Source organism: Acomys minous (assembly GCF_964271855.1).
Source record: "Acomys minous genome assembly, chromosome: 17".
In the NCBI taxonomy this organism is placed as follows: Eukaryota; Metazoa; Chordata; class Mammalia; order Rodentia; family Muridae; genus Acomys; species Acomys minous.
The window spans coordinates 12,397,089-12,418,467 of NC_140500.1; the positions used below are offsets into that span (position 1 = coordinate 12,397,089).

The 21,379-nt window shown below is 43.0% G+C and overlaps 1 protein-coding gene across 3 annotated transcripts in view; it reads right to left on the minus strand.

Moving 5' to 3' along the window:
* Positions 1–21,379, minus strand: part of PTPRO (protein tyrosine phosphatase receptor type O) — a 204,977-nt gene that overhangs the window by 46,266 nt on the left and 137,332 nt on the right. For 2 of the 3 annotated variants that reach the window (XM_084765391.1, XM_084765392.1), the window contains exons 8-15: positions 20,975–21,095; positions 20,063–20,256; positions 18,905–19,016; positions 14,154–14,305; positions 13,176–13,296; positions 4,755–4,894; positions 1,518–1,650; positions 232–352 (exon numbers count right to left, since the gene is read on the minus strand). In XM_084765391.1, coding sequence (XP_084621517.1) covers positions 232–352; positions 1,518–1,650; positions 4,755–4,894; positions 13,176–13,296; positions 14,154–14,305; positions 18,905–19,016; positions 20,063–20,256; positions 20,975–21,095 — 1,094 coding nt within the window. Of the gene's footprint in view, positions 1–231; positions 353–1,517; positions 1,651–4,754; positions 4,895–5,022; positions 5,027–13,175; positions 13,297–14,153; positions 14,306–18,904; positions 19,017–20,062; positions 20,257–20,974; positions 21,096–21,379 lie in introns of those variants that run through there. The other variant, XM_084765393.1, reaches the window with a different exon arrangement.

A 21,379-nucleotide genomic window follows, 5' to 3' on the forward strand; every position in this document is an offset into this window, starting at 1 on the left:
CATCATCACCACCACCACCATCATCATCACCACCACCACCACCACCACCACCATCATCATCATCACCACCACCACCATCATCATCACCACTACCACCACCACCACCACCATCATCATCAACATCACCATCATCATCACCATCACCACCACCATCATCATCATCATCATCGTTGTCGTCATGATACCATATACATGCACACACACACAAGTGAACAACAGCTCTTTTCTTACCTAGCCATCTGCAGGTGTTTCCTTCGGAGAATGACAAGGGTCACTAACAGCAGTCCAATTAAAAGCGTGCTGAGGATGGCCAGCACCGAGATCACCACCACGTTAGGGTTCACCTCTGTAACTAAGAAAGGAGCTACATGTTGCTACAGAGTACAGGACATGGACACTGACAGCCATTCATAGCCTTCCATCTGCCCTTATGGACATTGAGTTTATAATGACGATGATAACAGCAACAAATACATTTGTCTAAAGGAACCGTCACCTTGTCTTCTGTCAGAGCTCTGGAGGTTGACAGATGGCCCTTAGGTCTATGGGGAAACTGAGTCTGTTTCCTAGGCCTCCCACACACAGGACACTGTGTACAGAAAAGCTTCAAGTGTGAGAAGGATCAGTGCCATGGCTCGCAATCATGGTTTTTTGAAACAGGGTTTCTCTGTGTAGCCTTGGCTGTCCTGGATTCACTTTGAAGACCAGGCTGGCCTCAAACTCACAGGGATCTGCCCATCTCTGCCTCCAGAGTGCTGGGATTGAAAGCATGGGCCACCATGCCCGGCCACAATTTTCTTGCTTTAGGAACGAATTGTAACTACTATTTGACCAGGGCAGCCAAAGACCAGTACAGATGAGAGTGCATTATTGATTATGCTGAGGATTCTAAAGATGGCGGCCTTGGTGATTTCTCTAGCCTTTTGTAGCAAACAGTAAGGCTTTCTGTATTTTTACTTCTAATTTTCAAAACAACCTAAATGGAGCTGGAAGAATGGTTCAGCAGTTAAAAGCACTAGCTGCTTTTGCAGAGATTTGCTTCTCAGCACCCACATTTGCTCACAACCATCTCTTTCTTCAGTTCCAGGGGATCTGATGCCCTCTTCTGACCTCTGGTGCACCAGGCATGCGCATGGTGCATAGACATAATGCAGACAAGACTATCATACTCATTAACATAAATATATGAAGAACTCAAATAACCCAAATCTGAAATTCATATACTGTTATTCTATATTTACAGATTTAAAAAGAAGACTTGAAGATAATATGCAACCTTTTCTAAGTCACATGTTCTAGCCAAGTGCACTTTGTACTGGAATCAAGCACTCCCTGAACCTAGTTTGGGATATTTTCAGAGAAAGACCGATTCCACAAACAAAAACAAAAACAAAAACCCAAAACCAACCAACCAACCAAACAACCCCCCCCCCCCAGGTTATGAATATTTAGAAGAAAACACTAAAGAAAGATGCAGAATCTCCCAAAGACCACATTGCCTTAATCTGTATACTTACCCATTGTGGAGACAGCTATGAATGTGGGGACACTGGGGCTGTTGTGGCTGAAGCTGGTGACGCTGCAGTTGTAGGCAGTGGCCGGGAGGAGGCTGGAGATGGTCACAACGTGGGCGGAAACAGCTATCGGTTCCTGGGGATGTAGAAGACAAACTACGTTTCGTGCCGTCCTCGTTTCTTTTGTTTTAAAAACTATTTTTTCATATCAAGGAGGTTGTACACAGAGTAAAAGCAATTAAAAGATAAAAAAGGTTAATAGTGAGAAATCTTTCCTCCTTTTCTATTCCCTTCCTACTCTGCTCTGTTTCATGGAAGCAGCCGCCATTACTGAGTGATTTTCTCCTTGTACATATTCGATGGAGGTATAAATTAAGAAGTCATGGTGGACAGTCTTGAACGATGACAACAGTGCACACGCTACTCTCCTTGTTTTTTTTAAACTTGAATATCCGGTATCTTTTGCTGTTCTTACTTTAAGTTTATAATTAAGCTGTTTCATCCTCTTTAAGCTAATGAATGTAAAACCATGCATATGAATGGTTGTCTGTCAGTGTGTCTGCATGGGTAGCAATACATTCAGTGCCTGCAGAGACCAGAAGAGGGCACCATATTCCCTGGCACTGGAATTGCGGACAGTTGTGAGCAACCGTGTAGGCTCCAGGAACCAAACCTCAGTTCCCTGCAAGAGCCTCAGGTGTTCTTAACCCTGGAGCCACCTCTCCAGCTCCCATTTTACCTCGCTAAGAAGTGCACACAAGTCCATCAAAGGTTCCCACTTTATCTCACCAGCCTCCTACTGACGAAGGCTTAAGTGGCCCTTGATTTCTTTGTGAGGTGCTGCAAATAATGCTAATCAAACACCACCTTGTACGCTCAGGAGCGATTGTGTTTGTGTAGCCCCTTGTTGTATTTATGTATGGATGCGTGTGGTTGATGCTGGTCACCCTTTGCTGTGTTTATGTATGGATGTGTGTGGTTGATGCTGGCCATCCCTTTGCTGTATTTATGTATGGATGTGTGTGGCTGATGCTGGTCACTCCTTGCTGTATTTATGTATGGATGTGTGTGGCTGATGCTGGCCATCTGCTTGGCAGGACCTGGAATTATCTATGAGATGGGACTTGGTTAGCGTAGGTTAGCCTCCAGGTATGTCTTTGAGAGGTTAGTGTGATCGGGTTAATCCAAGTAAGAAGACCCACTCCGAAGGAGGGTGATGCCATTCTTAGAGCTTGGATCCTGGACTGCATAAAAAGGAGGAAACTATCTGAAAAAATAATCACAATCCTCGGCCTCTCGGGCTTGCTGACACAATGTGACCAGCGGTTTCCAGCTCTTCTGCCAGTACTTCCCCACCATGGAAGACTGTATTCCGAAACTATGAGTCGGGAGAGACTCTCCTGGAAGTTGCTTTTGTTGGGATATTTTATCACAGCAATAGGAACAACTAAAACACTATGTATGGACACACACACACACACACACACACACACACACACACACACACTGCGTCTGAAAGTATATAAGTGTATATACTTATCATACATCCCCAGCAGTTGAATTACTCAGTCATAAAGTATACCTTTTTAATACTGAAAACTATTAAATACTAGTCCTCCCCAGGCCAGCTTATGTGCTTCGCACTGCTGTGTGGTGATGACTGCTCTCCTGTATTTTTTTTTCTGATGCAGCCCATTTATCTATAGGCTTTTCCAACGAAAATTGTGTCTAGTAGTTTTACTTTGCATTTCTTCTCATGAAGGAGGTTATAAATGTTTCATGTTGAAGGATCTTTTGTTCTTGGTTTACTATATGTTTGCTTTGTTACTTGAAGTGGCTCTTTACGTATTAAAGACCCTACCTGCTTGTCTACAGTTTCTATTTTATCACACCCACCCAAAGCATGGTGACAGTACGTGCCCCAAGCAAAATTAGCTCACTTTTAAGAAGAGTAAATTCCCCCCCCTCTCTCTCTCTCTCTCTCACACACACACACACACACACACACACACACACACACACACTCTTTCTGCACAATTAAAAAAGTGAGCCTGCATGACACTCCTTTTCAAAACATGCTTCCAAAATACTACGTAGAGCCTAACAGGATGAAAGCCAACAGCACCCATCCCACCCACCACCTTGTCTAGAGAAGAATTACAGCAAGGAAAGAAAGACTCTGGCTAGAGAACTAAATTGCAGCAGGTAGCTGACTAACCCTGTGTCTCTAATGGAAGGCATCACTATAGCTACAGAGGAGAAAACCCATTCCTGGCAGAACGGTTATTGAAAAAAAAAAAAAAAAGGTTCCTAGGACAGAGACAGCTTAGTTACTCAACACAGATCAAAAGAGTTGAACTTGTAGATGCTGCTATCAAGGGGGCAGAGGAGTCAAAGCAGATTATCGCAGCAACCAGTCTGAAAAGATTTGTCCTCCCAGCAATCCTGTCCTTCCTTCTGGCACAAAGCCTTCATTTATTGAAAGAGCATCAATTATTTATGTGGGAAGACTTGCTCTAGCTCCCCCCCCACCCCCCCCACCCCGCCCGCCCGCAGCAGTGTATGCACTCCCTCACTGACCTGCCCTTTTCCCTCCCCCCTCAGGCTTTAAAGTTCCCTTTCTTTCTTTCTTTCTTTCTTTCTTTCTTTCTTTCTTTCTTTCTTTCTTTCCATCTTTCTCCTGCCTTCCTTTCCTCCTTTTCTTTGTGGCTTGACTACTCTCAGGGCTGAGTGTCCACCTCTGCCCTTCATCGTGACCTGGAGAACAATAAAGTAGTTTATCATTTCTGCTGTTTATGAGCCCAAAATGTTAGCAATAGCCACATTTCAAGTTTTTGCCTTTTAAATTATTTCCACAGTATATAGCTCCTTGCTGAGGATCTTATATTTTACTGATTTCTACATTTGTATAATTATTCGTAATGGCTTTTCAAGTTTAAAATATTTTTTAAAAAGATAAAAGAATTTACAAATAAGGAAAAAAGGAAAAAAAACTGCAGGCAAGAGTTGGTTTTCTGGCATGCCTTTTAAACACTGGCCAACTAGTTCTTAACTGTTAAATATACTTTAGATAGTACGGGCCTCATGGGTATAGTCCACAAACACTGTCAATTTCTATCTCTAAAACCCAAAAGAACAAGCAGACAGTTTCCACAGCTAGTCATGGCATGAAACAGAAGTTTTAGTTAGCTCCATTAGCCTTAATCAAAAGCAACTCAGAAAGAAAGAGGTGATCCGTACCTGGACTTTGGCACCGCGGCTAGAGCCATGCTGTTGACAGAGGACCTCGAAGAAATCAGCAACGCCTTCCTCGACCCACAACAGGGTCACTGATGTCTGTGTTTTGTTCACTGCGAAGAGTGATTTTGGAGGGGCTGGTTCTGAGGGAAGAGAAAAAAATTTTTAAAGACCATATATGGTCTTTTAGTAGTACTCGGATGGATGCCCTGAGAACCCACAGATAGGTTGATGAGCGTCTGTGTTTTATACTGCTTTTGAATAAACCCACCCGCAAAGCACGTCGTCTACCCCCAAAGGCGAATGTTTTGTGTGTTTCCCCCACTTGTGTTTTCAACTTCTCCTTTGGACACTTCTGTTTTCTGCTTCAGCTTCATAACCAGAGTCTATTAATAGTTTCTGTGTCACCATCCTGGAGTTAGTATTGTCCTGACAACACACAACTTTTTGAACAAGACACAGAAAAAGATGAAGAGGAGGAGAAGGAAGAGGAGGAGGAGGAGGAGGAAAGAAGAGGGGCTTTTCTTTAAGATGATGAAGTTTGGACCTTAACCTCAACTGCCTTCATCCTTTTTTTTTTTTTTGGATGCCACTCTTGGGTCAGAAGACTGGATTCTTGAAACTTTCGTGAAAATTAAGAGAGATAAAACTAAATAGTTAACTTTTTTCCTTGGAAAAGGATGATGGAAGGGAACCAGATGCTTAAAAACATGTTAGAGATAAAAGATTTATCATGTACATTTAATTTTGATCAATAAATTAACCCATTAGTCAAGGGCTTCACATCATTGTATCTGGACAACTTTCTGTTCCTTTCCAGTAATTCAGTTACCAGCTTAGTTGGCTTGGTCCTCTCTTCTTGTACATTCTTTACAGTCCTATCTCCCATTTCTGAGTTTTTCTTTCTCTATTCATGCTCTTTTACTGTGGATGCTGTGTGTTTGGTACTGTGGGATGATGCTGTGTGGTGTATGATGTGTGGTGGGTCTTGTGTGTAGGTGCTGTGTGGTAGGTGCTATGTGGTAGGTGCTATGTGGTAGGTGCTATGTGGTAGGTGCTATGTGGTGGATGCTGTGTGGTGGGTGCTGTGTGGCAGGTCCTGTGTGTGGACGCTGTGTGGTAGGTGCTATGCGGTGGGTCCTGTGTGGTGGGCACTGTGTGGTGGATGCTGTGTTTTAGGTGCTGTGTGTTGAGTGCTGTGGGATGACACTGTGTGGTGGGTGCTGTGTGGTGGGTCCTGTGTGTGGATGCTGTGTGGTAGGTGCTATGCGGTGGATGCTGTGTTTTGGGTGCTGTGTGGTGGGTGCTGTGGGATGATGCTGTGTGGTGGGTGCTGTGTGGTAGGCGCTGGGTGGTGAGGACTGTGTGGTGATGCTGGGTGGTGGGTGCTGTGGGATGATGATGTGTGGTGGATTCTGTGTGGTGGGTGATGTGGTCTCTTTTCTAGACCGTCCATTATATAAACCGCTAAGCTTGCAGTCCTGGTCTGATGCTGGGTTCTTGTCTTCTGGCAGGTCCCCTCGACATTGCTTGCTTGAACATACTGTATCTTCCCCTTCTAAGCTGAACTGGCAGTGTGCTCTCCCACCTGCACCTCCCTTTCTGATAGCCATGTCTCTGTTGTAGATCTTCCATTGTTGATAGTTGGATTTTTAAATACTTTCTGCCACATTCTCTTGAGTTTGTTGCTTAATCCTGGATTTTCACAGTGCTTTAATGTCCTGTGAAGCTGTTGACCCCTTTCAGGTCTTTTCTGGTCAGGTTTGGACTCCTTTTTTAGACTATCAAAATTATGGCCGGGTAAGCAAACAAGTATTTTAAAATGAGAATCATTAGAGGTGGCTTGAGCTTGAAAGAGTTATTTTCCCATGGGAAAGTGACAGGTTTAGGTGAGAGAGCTAAAGGGGAGGAGACAGGAGTCAGCGTTGGACAAGTGAAAAATTCCAGGGTACACCAGGATCTCCTTTTCACTGGCAAGCTTAACCCGCTCCTCCAGGGAGGGTTCTGCCTCATTTCTCTTCTGAAGAAAAGAGACGATGGGCCCTCAAATGTCAGAGGCCATGGCGTCCACTCCCACTTTTCGCTGCTGACAGGACTGTGGGTTGGATGCAAGATCTGTAGTGATCTGTACCAACTTAAAATTGGGACCTTGAGAGCAAGTGTACATGGTTGGGTCAGAAACAGATAGCCTTAGGCTTTACTTTTTCAGTTCTAAGACTACATATTACTAGGCCTCTCTAGGCAGCATGCACCTGTGATCCTGGCACTTTATGGTATGGGAACAGGAAGACCAGGAGTTCAAGGGTGGCCTTAGTTCTACAGTGAATTTGAGGTTAGTGTAGATTATTTGAGAACCATGTCTTAAAAATCAGCCTAACAAAAGCAAACAGATTAAAAAAAAAAAGGAGTTGGCTGGGTAGTAGTGGCGCACACCTTTTAATGCCAGCATTTGGGAAGCAGAGGCAGGTGAATCTCTGTGAGTTCAAGGCCAGCCTGGTCTACAAAGCAAGTCCAGCACAGTCAAGGCTACACAGAGAAACCCTGTATCAGAAAAGAAGAAGAAGAAGAAGAAGAAGAAGAAGAAGAAGAAGAAGAAGAAGAAGAAGAAGTTACGCTTGGTAAATTGCTTGCCCCTCAAAAGCCCAAGGACCTGAGTTCAGAGTCCCAGGACCTACATACAAAGTCAGGCAAGGTGGCTGTGATTCTGGCATTGTGGAGACAGATACAAGCAGATCCCCAGAGCTCCCCAGAATCAGCAAGCTCTTGGTTGAATACCTTGTGTCAAAAATGGAGGTAGAGAGTGACTGGGTACGAATCCCTACAGACAGAGCTCAGGCAGGATGGAGGTGGCGATGCTAAGTGCCATCCAATTGTATGAACCAGGAGAGGATCAAGATGCTGCCTCTCTGTGGAGTGGAGATGACCTCTGACGTCAGAGCAGGTGCCGTGTGCTTCTCCAGCAAACCCTCTCTTTCTCTTGGAGGCCATAAAGGGAATAATCAAGGGTGCTACTTAGTCTTAGAGCAGATCCTAATGTCTTATTGTCAAATTCATCTTTCTCTACTAATCTCTCTCTCTCTCTCTCTCTTGGGTCAGGGGAGCGAGAGGCTATTTCCTCTTGGAATAGTGTGTGCCTATGTGCCTAGACTGCCCTTACACTCATGGCAATCCTCCTGCTTCAGCTTCTCAAATGCAGAGATTAAAAGTATATGACAGCATGACCCTGCTTTTCTTCATTCCGACGTCACTCATTGATATAACTGTACACTGAATGACATTTATGAGGTCCCATTATATCTAAAAGGGTAGGTGGGATCCCCGTTATGTGTGTTTTATTCCTTTAAGCTCAATGCATTTTACACATATACTACAGTGTGATATTAGCAGTAAGGATTTAGTAGTACTGCTGTAAAAGTCATCTCTATTTCTGATGTGGAAAAAATGCTAATTTCAGGCTTCAGCCTCAGTGTGAGAAGTTTTCTAGAATTTTCTTCATGTTTAAAAATACAAGTTGAAGGTCTTTCCCACGTATATTATAATAAAGTTTTTAAAACAGCAGAATAAAGTATTTTCATATCAATTATTTTCAACTTTGTGAAACAAAGTATCTCCCATAGAAGCAGTGGAGGCTTCAAGTAAAGGCAGCATGATGCTCAACTTGATGGTAGCAAAATCTGCCAGAACAGCACTGTGGAATGGAGCAGGGAGACAGAAGACATAAGAGGGGGAAAATTACTCAGGATGAGTTGTGATAGGTGTGTTATGATAAATGTGTCATGTGTGGAGGAATGCCTTGAGTGGATGTAGCAGTTGTCAATAAAGCACTGTTTAGCCAATTAGCTGGGCAGAAGGACAGGAAGTGGAAGGCGGGCCTTCTGGGTGAGAAGGAGGAGCCAAGAGTTGACAGTTGAGAGTACTCAGTTGGAGAGAAGCTGCCTTAGGAGGATCAGATTGGCAAGTGCTTGGGATATAGTAGGTTATGAGGGTTAGAGAGGTTTATTTTAGTTTAATAGTAGAATAGCAGCAGTTTAGATTCTGCCTAAGCGTAGTGCTCGCAGCTTTGAATTACATTTCTGGCTCATTCTGTCAGTTTCTGGCTTCCTAGGCCTTACAGATACAATAACGGCAACATACGTGTGTCATAATAAGTGTGTTGTATCATAAGTGTGTCAGGGTAAGTGTGTCGTGGTAAGTACACCATAAAGTTGGGAAGAAGAAAGTTTAAGCAACAGGAGTCTCTCAGATTTGGGTTTTTTTTAGACATCTCATAATTAAATTCAGGAAGACTCTTTTCTTGAATTTCACCAGGAATCTGAATATTTAAAAACAGATACTGAAGAATATAAAAAGCACCCAGGCAAACATTTAGTACCTGAAAATGTGTTAAATTATGAATTAGAGGCTGGAGAGATAGATCATTGGTTAAGAGCACTGGTTGCTCTTCCAGAGGACCCAATTTCAATTCCCAGCACCATCATGGAAGCTCACGACTGTCTCTAACAGTACCAAGGGATCTGATGCTCTCTCCTGACCTCTGCAGGTACCAGGCATGCAGGTGGGGCAGATATGCATGCAAGCAAAACACTCATAAAACCATCTATTTACAAAATATTTACATTAAATATTTATAATGGTGATGGAGGGGATAGTCATTGAAGTTTTCACATACCAAATGTGTTTTAAAAATCATTACTCTGATCAAACTATGTTTTTAAGAATTTCTCATTCACATCAAAACTTTCATGACTGAGATTTGAGAATGTCAAGCTGATGTCCTAAAATCTAGTTTCCAAAAGGGGAAGAGAAAGCCACAGAGCGGGTGTGTGTGGTTGGTTCCTCCCATGTCTGCCAAAAGAATGAAGGTTTTAGGAAAAAAAAAAAATTCCCCATGCCAGTAACACAGAAGTCGCTGCATAAAAGGCACAAACCTCTGTCTCTAGCCTCAGACTGCTTTGTGTGAAGGTGATCACGTCTCTGGGCTCCAGCTAGCTCACAGGGGGATCTGCAGGATGCTGTGTGATCAGGGTAAAGCAGGACTTCACAAGGGTGGCTTACAAGGGCGACGCTTGCTGGGTTTTCTCTTCCTTCACTGGCTTGGCTGCTCCATCCCATCCTCCCTTCTAGGCACCTCCTTTCTGTTCACTCTGTGGGTGCTGGAATGTGGGCCACACCCAGAACCTCTCACTTCTGTCTCTAAGTAGAACTTGGTGCTCCAATTCAGACACCCCGAAGGGAAGTTCCCTGTGATCTCTGGACACAGATCCACCATCTCGTTTGTTTAACACCTGCACTTGAGTTTTCATCTCATTAAAAAAAAAGGTTGGAGAACTGTGGGCTCTTAACACACTCCTCCTCATTTACCGTCTCACTGAGCCTATTCATCGTTGTGACTCACCGAGTTGCACAACAGTGAAACAGTTGCTCAAGAGCCAAGCTGAGGAGCCGTTGTTAATCTCTCTCTTTCACTTCCTACATTTGTCCCAAAAGAAAGTTCTGGAGCCCCAATCTCCAAAATACCTCCTAAATCCTGTCCAATTCTTTCCATCTTCATTATGGTCACCTTAACTAAAGTTACCATTGTTTCTCGTGGAATTTGACAGAATCGCCATGATCTTTTCCATATTAGGACAACTAACATCTTTAAGTGAGTCCTATGTTTTCATTGTTCACTCATTTCCATTTTCTTTTAAATTCTGACATGTGTGTGTGTGTGTGTGTATGTGTGTGTGTGTATGTGTGTATGTGCATGTTTGTATGTATGCATAGGGTATGTGTGTGGTATATGTGTATGTATGTGTGTGTGTATGTGCATGTGTGTATGCATGCATAGGGTGTGTGTGTGGTGTATGTGTGTGTATGTATGTGTGTGTGTGTGTGTGTGTGTGTGTGTGTGTGTGTGTGTGTGTGTGTGTGTGTGTGTCTGTGCCCTGTGTGCCATGGCACTTGTGTAGTGGTCAACTTTTGGGAATCGGTTCTTTCATTCCATCATGTGTGTTCCAAGGATACAACTCAAGTCATCGTCCCTGGCAGCAAGCCCTGAACCCCCTGGTCAGGCCCCACATGACATTCTAATATGACATGAAAATAAACCCACCATGAACAGAAATTGCACATGCTTTTCTATTTCATAATAGTAAACAGTTTTCAAGGAATTAAATAAATTAATAACTTAGAAGTTGTAATAATTTTTGCTTGCAATTAAGGACGACTTTTAAATTATTCTACACTTTACTTCCACTTGTAGCAACAGCTGCTCAGTAAGAATTTATCTTTTGCCACTGAGAACAGAATCAGAGACCATCTTAAGACTCATTAAACACTGAGGTGCATAATGTATTTATTAGGTAAACTGAAGAAAATTCTGTTTTCTTTGGTTTGAGATCGTCTTTTCTTTTAACAGTATAGTTTTTACATTTCTTTATTTGTTGCGGGGTGGGGGATAAGGAAAATAGGACACCACAGCACAGATGTGGAGGTCAGAGGGCAACTTGCAGGAGTCAGTTCTCCCATCCGCAATGCGGCTTCCAGGCATCAGACTCTGTCAGACTGGCCGTGAGCACTTGTCTGAGGAGCCATTTCCCCAGTCTGTTGTTCCCGGTTTCCTAAGCATTTCTAAAAATACCTCACTGACAACAATGTGACCTCAGAGTGCCTGTACTTCTAGTAATAGCCAGAATCTGGAAACAACCTAGATGTCCCTCAACCAAAGAATGCATAGAGAAACTGTGGTACATTTACACAACGGAATGCTATCCAGCTATTAAAAACAACAAAAATTCAAAATTTACAGGCAAATGGATGGAACTAGAAAAGATCACCCTGAATGAGGTAACTCAGACCCAAAAAGACATGCATGGTATATATATATACTCACTTATAAGTGAATATTAGTCCAACATAGATGTCCTCTGAAAGACTCTACCCAGCAGGGGATTGGGACAGATACTGAAATTCTAAGCTAGACTCTGGGCGGAGCGCTGAGAGTTGAATGGAAGAATGGAGGAATGGAAGGACCAGGAGGGGTCAGGAGCTCCAAAGAGAGACCATCAAATCCTGAGGATCTGCACTCAGGGTGGCCAGCATAAACTGATGCACCAACCAAAGACAATGCCTGCAGAGAATCTAGACCTCCCCCCCCTCATTCAGATGTAACTGATAGATAGCTCCTTCTCCACATGGCAGGGTGCGACTGTTGCTGAACCTCTGACAGGCACTCTGGTGCCCACGATTTGATCACTGCCCCTCGGCAGGATGGCCTTGAGGGCACACAGAGGAAGGGGATGCAGGCTATCCTGATGAGACCTGGGAGGCTGTGGCCAGAAAGCAGGGGAGGAGAGCCTCCCTGTCGGAGGTTAGGGAAGGGGAATAGGGCAGAAGAGGGAGGGAGGGTGGGAATGGGAAGATACGAGCAAGGGGATAACAATCAGGATGTAATGTAAATTATAATAAATACAAAAATTTAAAAAGAAAAAATATTTGTGTGTGTGTGTGTGTGTGTGAGAGAGAGAGAGAGAGAGAGACAGACAGACAGACAGACAGACACAGAGACAGAGACAGAGACAGAGACAGAGAGAGACACAGAGAGAGAGAGACAGAGAGAGACAGAGAAGAGAGAGTGTTTGTGCAGGTGTGCAGGTCTTCACAGTGGCCCCTTCAGTTGGAGTTACAGGTGTGTGTGGGCTGCTTGGTGTGGTATACTGAGGGATAAAGTCCTCTGACAGAGGAATAAGCACTCTTAACCACTGAGCCATTTATCCAGATCCCCCTTTGTATTGTTTTTGTGTGCCTGGTATTGACTACTACTGATCTTTTCATATTTTTTTAAATGCCCAAGCTGAGTCATGTTTGCTGTGCCAAGGCATCAAACATTCCCATGGGAAGAACTAGCTGTGTTTGCATATACCTGCAGGGAACCTATATTATTATTGATGTAATCTTCTTGTGGCTAATCTTCCCTTCTGAATTCCATGTTTTAAATTATTTTCCTTTTATGTTGACTTTATTGGAATTAGACAATGATACCAACTTAATCAAAGTCAAAGTCTTATATCAACCTAAGTTAAAGAGGAACAATATTTGTATGAAAGAGAATTGTTGGCGTGGGTTAAGACACCGAACCAGATAAGTCTTCCATTTCTAAAATTCTTAAGGGTACTTGGTCCTTCCAACACTACCACAAAGGGCAGAGGTCCATGTGGCAGCCTGTGTCACACTCCACTCGAACAAATGCAAACCCACACCAACAGAGCTGTATTCTTTTTCTGGTATGTCTATTTCATACTTATCAAAGGGAGTTTTTTTAAATTTTGTTTTAAGTTCCAGAGAGTTGAGGAGCCCATGATGAGTAAGAGCTGCAAATGGTGCTCCCCGAATGGTGCTCCCTGAACACAGCATCTTCAGCCCTCACCTGTGCGCCCTTCTTACCCAGCTTGACAAGGCGGAGCGTAGAGGTGTTGCTCCCTCTCTCAGTGCAGGCCGTGACAGAAAGGTTGTAGATGTCTCCAGGAGGCAGGCTGAGGATGGCCGTCATGACATTGCGTGTCACCTGCAAGACCATCAGATATGTGACTTCAGTGTGGGACGAGGGAGCCAGCACCTCACCCTACACAGCAAGTACACAGACGCTAACTCCAGGGGCTCAGTCAGACAGTGCACACCCCATGAATTTACACTGCAACCTACAATTGACTTTGTAATTTTATTGCTTGGCTGGATGGTTTGAATGCAGGCTGTCTTGAAGTGCACAGTACTTATCAGCTTGAACAATTTGCTAGTGTGTTCCCATATTTGGAAAGGCCACTGTTCTGGCGTCATCTCACATTCACAATAGATCTTAGAAAATACATTTGCCGTATGGCTCCAGAGAAACCTGGACATGTCCATACACTCACGGCTTTTTACCTTTTTTATTCAACCCACTCTCTTTCTGTTTGCTTTGGCTAAAATGGTTTACCTGTACCCTGACTGATCATGGTCAGACAGCCTAATAAAGCAGGAGAGAAGATATCAGTATTTCAAATGCACTCGGGTATTCAGGTATTGGGGATAAGTGGGGAACATATTGACGTATGCTGGTGCTAGTTTGTTTGAAAACGCTTAGTATCCTGAAGAAAAAGCTTCAATGATAACTTTGTTGGTTTTGGAGACAGGGTCTCATGCCTAGGATGGTCTTGAACTTGCTATGCAGTTGAAGGTAACATCAAACTCTTTCTCATGCCTCCCAACCTCTTTAGTATCACTACACACAGCTCTCAAATAACAACTTTAAATATGGGTGGAATTAGAGCCAGCCATGATTTCAGCTCCCTGTCAAAGATGCAAAGGTTTGCCTAAGGGATGCCAACAGCTCATGCAACCAATTGTTTGGATGTCTGATGTCAGGACTCAAAGAATGGTACATACACTCTTTTTAATTTTCTTCTTCCCTTCTGCGACGACCATCCAGTGCAGCATCCTAGAATGGGACAGGTCAGTGGTGGCGTCCCCATAGGTCCAACTGACATACAGCAGGCTGTTGAAGTACTCCACAGAGGTGATTTCTGGAGCCACTGGGGCTACAGGGAAGAAAAGAGCTACCACTCAGAACAAAGGCTAATGGCTGAAGTACTTCCCAGCCAAGTGGGAGGTCCCAAATGCAGCTGACTTAGAAAATTCAACTTCAAACCCATGGCGGTGGCACACACCTTCAGTCCCAGCATTTAGGAGGCAGAGGCAGTTGGGTCTTTGTGAGTTCAAGGCCAGTCTACTCTGCAGGGCAAGTTCCAGGACAGGCAAGGGTACACAGAGAAACTCTTTCTCAGGAGAAAGAAAGAAAAAAAGGAAAGGAAGCAAGGAAAAAAGAAAAAAGAAAGAGAAGAAAGTTAAATTTCATATCACATGATGGTATCTTAGAAACAAAATGGTGATTAGACAAGATAAGATAAAGATAAAGAGAAGAGAAGGTGAAAAAGAGAAGATAACAATGCTGGCCACAAGGCCAATGGCTATTATTTCTAACAACATGGCCATATCACTAACAGACTCTAGTCCTGTGCTCTGCACAAAGTGGGCTCTTAGTAAATGCTGCTAAAGTAAGCATTTTTACAATTGTAAAAGTAAGATTTTTTTTACAATTGTGCACCAAAGCCTAAGTCTAGCACTGAGGTTATTTCTTTATATCATATTCTAGCACTTAAAAATTAAAATTTAATTTAATTTAAAATGTAATATTTTTCTGAGGAGGATATTTTATCTAAACTCCGTATCATATAAGCTCTGAGGGCATTTTTAATTATCTTCTAAAGTATCCTAACATTCTAAAAGTCTTAAAGAACAAATATACAATCAAACTTAAATTGCATATGCAAAGTGGCTAGAAAGCAGGCATTTTGCCCTAAGACATGGCATATTACCAACCAAAAATTTTAAAGTAAAATTTCTAGAAATCATAAGAGCCATTTCCTTTAATAGGACACTAATTGGTGACATAAATTCTTAGTAGACAAAGGACTTAAAGCATGTGTGTAATTTACAATACCTGCATAGTATGTACATGGAGTACACGTTTACATACATACCTGCACCTATGACTCATCTATTTCCTGTTAAGTAAGAGCAGCCCCTTCCTTTGTATCTAACAACACAATCCCTAAATGTCACCAACGTCCTGAATGTCCATTCAAAGGCCGAGGAGATGACGGAAGCCTCAGGGGTGGAGCCTAGCGAAAGGAAGTAGGCAACTGGGGACTTGAGTTGGAGTATACATGTTGTGCCACGTCTCTTCCTCTCGCACCGCCCACTTTCCTCTCCTGATGCCAGGAGGTGAGTGGCTTTGCTGCTCCAGAAGCTTCTTGCTATGGTGTCCTGTCTCCTTATATACTGAGACCTCAGGAGCCATGAGTTAGAAGAAACCTTTCCTTATTATAATTTGGTTGTCTTGGGATGGTCTGTCACAGTAATGTAACACAAAACCGCCCACATAATATGCCTTAGTAATCTAACTCAGAGATCTACGTATGATCCTTGACAGTCTCTGTTTGTTCCAGATGCCTGAGTATTGCTTTGTTCAAAGGAGTTTTTCCTTACATTCTAATTTTGGTGAGGGCAGGAAATGCACCTGAAATTACAAACAAGTGTGTACCTGCGCCTCCTCACAGGGCTGAGACTTCAGATTTGGTACTTGCTGCCTCAACTGCTGCATATTGCCAAAGGCCACAAGGTGTCACTAGTCGTTTGTTGTATTAACATAATTACTACGAGTTTGGCTTTCAGACAAGTTGCCTAACCCTGGTTATGGATCGAGGTGTGAATAATTTATACTCAATTTAAACACTCAACTCCCATTTCTGTGGTGAGGGAAATACTGCAGACGGAACCAGGGGACTTAGAATCTCCAGCAGCCCAGCACGGGCTCTAACGCTGATCTACACACCCAGCCTCCTGCCGTGTTTATTTTAAGTTGCCCAGGCTGGCTTTGAATTCGTCCTGTAGCCCAAGCTGGCCTTAAACTTGTGATCCTCCCATCTCAGTCTCCTGATAGCTGTGATTACTGGTTTGCACCTCTAGGTCAAGTTTACTAGTTTCCTTTTATACCATAGATTTTGGTAATTTGGATTAAAATTGAAAACATAGAAAAAGCAATGTAGGGGAATCTCATTTTTAAAATATGACATTCTTGTCTGAAACAAAACATGTCAGGCAAAGAACTAAAGGGCTAGAATTTCAACCAGTTTAATATATTATTTTGTAGTGTGTGTGTGTGTCTGTTGGAGGGGGTAGGTGTGCTTGCTCACATATATACATGCAGAGACCAGAGATAGAAAGGGGCATCTTTCTCTATTGCTATCTATCTATCTATCTATCTATCTATCTATCTATCTATCTATCTATCTATCTATCTATCTATCTATCTATCTATATCCATCCAGATCATATCCTTTCTGAGCCTGGAGTTCACGATTTCCTGCCAGTGAGCCCTGAGATCTCCCAGGCTTCTCAGTGCTGGAATGACAGATACATACAGTCATATCTGGCTTTTACTTGGGACCTAGAGGTCTGGGCACAAATCCTTGTCTGTGCGCAGGAAACACATCAGCCACTGGGCTATCTCTTCACCCCTGCTGATATATTTTAATGATTTATATGGTATGGTTTAATTCTTACACTGTGTTATTACTAGATCCATTTTTCAGACAGAGAATTGAAAATAATTGATTGAGCTGTTCATCAAGAAAAACTGAGAAATTCTCCAAGATCACGTTACTGGAGATAATAAGTTAGTGTCATAAAGGCAGATAGATCATTTATGGGTGCATTATTTATCTTGTCTTGCTACATCCCACCTAAAGTGCTGTAAACTTTGATCCATTCCAGGAAGGCATTAACTAATTAATCAATTTATAAGACTTTGTTCTCATTTTAAATTATGTGTACGTGTGTGCCATGGGAAAGATAGGTGTCAACATGAGTGCAGTATCCAAAGCGGCCAGAAGGTGGCGGCAGATCTCTTAAAACCGTAGTTATAGCTGGTAATGAGCAATCTGACAGGAACTAGACCCAGGTACTCAGCAAGAGCAGCAAGCATCCTGAACTGCTGCGCCTCGGGGCATCATTTTAAAAGGCACAGTCCTGCAGACAGACCCCTGATTATTGCTAAGTCACTACTGCTGCTGCCCACTACTGTCGTGAAGAAGACAGTTTAATTCATGAACTTTTGCTCTACGACCCAGCTGACAGACAAGATCTTGGAGAGAGTTCTGATCCTGAGAAAAGGAACTCCAAAAATCACTGAGATGGTTTCCTCAAACGTCTGCAACCGGAAATGAGCAGAGGCGGTTCAGAAGTCAAGTCTTTCAAAAGGTCGCTGTCCTGTGTAGGAAGGGAAGGGCTCTGGTTCTCTGAAAGCAAATCTCTAGAGAGCTCGTGCTGAGGTGAAGTTTAATGGCAGTTAAACATGTGCCTGTTAAAGTAGTTCGAGAGTTGGCCACAGTGCTGACAAAGGGATTGGCACTGCCTCCTCTTCCGGGATTTTCCCACTGCCGCTTCTAATATGATTATTGATGCATGGAAAGTGCACTGGCTACTGGAGACCAAAGAAAGTGGCACGCCACGACTAATTATCTCCACCATTTTTCCCAATACAGCTCTACGTCCAAAGAAAGTTCTTGAACAACATTAGTTCAAACAAGGGCTTATACCTCTTTTATTTTTAAGATTTACTTTAGTTTTAATTTATGAGCATGTATGTATCTGTGTGAGGTTATAAGCGCATGAGTGCAGTGCCCGTGGAGGTCAGAAGAGGGTGCTCAGTCCCCAGAGCTGGAGTCACAGGTGGCTGGGAAACTCCTGGCTTGGGTTCAGGGAACTGAGCATGGTTTCTCTGGAAGAGCAACAAGTGCTCTTAACCACTGGGCCACTTCTCCAGCCCCAAGGCCTGTGCTCCCTTGAATGAGTTAGTCATCTTAAATTGTTTTCTCCCATTCTTGTCCATGTAACTGCACAACTAAGACTTTGAGGGAGCTAAGACTCACTTAATTTATGCACCTAAACCCTGTATTTTGCTAAGTGTTTTGTTCAACCAGGAAGTCATCATTGCTTGTGATGATGGAATAGGAATTCTCTTCTATGCAAGCTCACAGTGACCCAAGGCAGAGCCCCCAATGGTGTGAGCCCCCAATGGTATGAACCCCAATGGTATGAGCCCCCAATGGTGTGAATCCCAATGGTGTGAGCCCCCAATGGTGTGAACCCCCATGGTGTGAACCTCAATGGTGTCAACAGCTCTTCTGCAGTGGTGAGTGCAGAAATGGAATAATTAATGAGGAAATGAATCACTCTCAGGGATTTGATGATGTGTAACATCAATCAAGTGTGCAGGGGAGGCTGAAAGCTTCGTTTGCTGCCTCCAGCTCTGTTCTGATCGATTCTGGCTGGAGAGAGCATGTTAAGGCCAGTGACTCCAAATGAGTAAAAGGCAAAGGCAGGAACTGTGCATTTTAAAATCATACTTTCATTTTCAGTGCTTATCAATCAAGTCATGAAAGACCAGAATAAAAGGTGCGTCTTCCATGAAGATGCCAAGGCAGCAATGACTGATTGGCACGTTCTGGGCATGTGATGCCCTGGAACTTGTGCAACATGGCTTCTCTCATGGGACCCTTCCCTCCAGCACTCACCTGTTATGAAGCTGATGGTGGAACTGTCACAGCAGCTCAATTCTGGATCTCCCCATGTCACCATGGTTACCCGAAAGTTGTAGTACCACGCCGGCAATAGGTTTGCTATTCTCTGAATAAGGATGGAGGAAATCAGAAGACAAAAGACTAAGAGGAAAATAATAATATTTATGAAGCTGATTTACTTTCCCTGGGTCATAATAAACATTAAGGAATAACTTTTTGTTTTCTTTTTCTATGCCTTTTGAATTATTTTTGAAATGAAAAGAGCCATAAATAAAATGAAATGAGATCATTTTTAAAAGATGATACAAAGACAGATAAAATATGAGTATTACTTCACAATTTCCAAAGTTATACTGCATAATGAAATAACACTTATTTATAAGTGTCTGCACATATTTATTTCCCTGATCCTAGGAAAAGGAATAATATTCTTCTAGCATGATAATGAGCAGTAGTCTGGTTGCGTGGCATTGACTAGACTGTCATCTGAGCAGAGAGCAATTGTGTGCCTCATGCACTATTCATAGGTAGCCTATGAATCTGGTTTCAGAAAGAGCAATTATAACCTACGTTTTGAAAGCTGTTTCCAAAGGGTTAGCAATGCAGGTGTTTAATGATTCACACGTGCCAAGAGGAGTCACAGCTAGAAGCAGACCGTCAACAGTCAGCTGTTGAAGACCAGGGGGAAACCTCTCGTGTTGAGAGGAAAGTTAAGTTTGGGGTAGCTCTGTTCTGGTTTGAGAAAACTCATTAAGAGAAAATACCATCAGAGGTAAAAGTCAGTTGCATAATTCCCGCCCCCCCTCTCTCTCCAAAGACAAAGACAGAATCTAAACCTAAAAGAAATATAAAGCATGGACGAACAGCCAAACAAAAACCAAGAGTGGCCTGGATGCCTGCCTGCCTGCAGTCCCAGCACTGTCGGCAGAATCAGGAAGCCCAGAAGTTCACGGTCTCAAAACCACACAAAACAAAACTAATCAAATGAAATAAACCCAACAACAACAATTAAAATCCCCTTCAAAATAGCTATCTGCCTATGTGTGCGTCCATAACAACCTGATTTACAGATCACTCTCATTCTCTAACATACTTGTGACATAGGCATGACCATTCACACACGTGTGCACCAGCTGGCTAAGGGAGGATTACCACAGATGCTGTTAAGGAGACGGTCGCTGCTATTTCATAGTAGGTTGTCCACTCTGAGGTCATGCTGGTAGGGTTGAAATAAAACATTTCAACCACGTACTTTCTGAATACTCCCAAGTAAGGTCGGGTCCAGCTCAGCACTACTGCTGTGGGACCCAAGGGGTAGAGCATTAAATCCTTTATCCCTGTAGGAACTAAGGGAGGGAAGGGTAGAGAGTGAAGAGAGAGAGAATCAGGAAGGGACGTTAGTTTCTTCACAATGGCTTTAACTTCAACAATCAGGGTTGTCATTTTCTTAAGTTCATCATGAAAAAAACACAAAGTATATATATATATATATATATATATATATATATATATATATATATATATATATATTTACTTCTGACTTTCTCTGCCATGTAGCCAATAGAAGGATGCCTTCCAAATAGTATTAGCAGGAGCTAGAATTCATTTGTTTAACTCAATGAACAGTGGTTGGTGACTTGTCTTCAATCTCCCACAAAATCACATCTGTACCAAACAGGTACAGACTCCTAAAAATTATTTTCGTCTAAACAACATAGAAATCTCATTGTGTAATATTTGTACTGTATTGGATATGATCCAGATTGATCGAGCTATGGCTAAGGTGCATGGGAAGGCATCCATAGGTTATATGCACACATTACAACATTCTATACTAAGTAACTACAGCATCTGGAGCTTTTTGCTTTCATCTCTGCGTATGAGGAGGCATCCCCTGGAAGTTATGTCCCATACATATCGAAAACCTTAGTCTGATGCAGAAGTATTGAACACATCCTCACGACTCTCCTATACATAATCCATTCAGACGGCAGGCTGCACCAGTCTGGCTCCAACCGGGAATCTTATAACAATAGGTCATTATTTTTGTGACTAACAACTTACCAATGGCAAATGTCACAGGATCAGAAGGTGGCCCAATCAGAGGGCCTTTCCTTAGGTACATCACTACCTGGTACTGGGCACCAGGAACCAGGTTCTCAATAACAGATTTGCTTGAGTTCACCTTAAAGCAAAGACCCAATAAGATTTATGTAGAGCTGTTGGGGGGAATGTCTGATGTATTTTGACGTTAATTACTGCTTACTGTTTCTGTGACTTATCTTTTGTTTAATAAAAAGCCATCCTACCTGGGCAGGGCAGGAGATAGGTGGGGCTTAGAGAGAAGGGAATTTTGGGAAGAAGAAAGACTGCCACAGAGAGAGAGAGAGAGAGAGAGAGAGAGAGAGAGAGAGAGAGAGAGAGAGAGAGAGAGAGAGAGAGAGAGCTAAAGGGAAGAAAGGAAGGCCG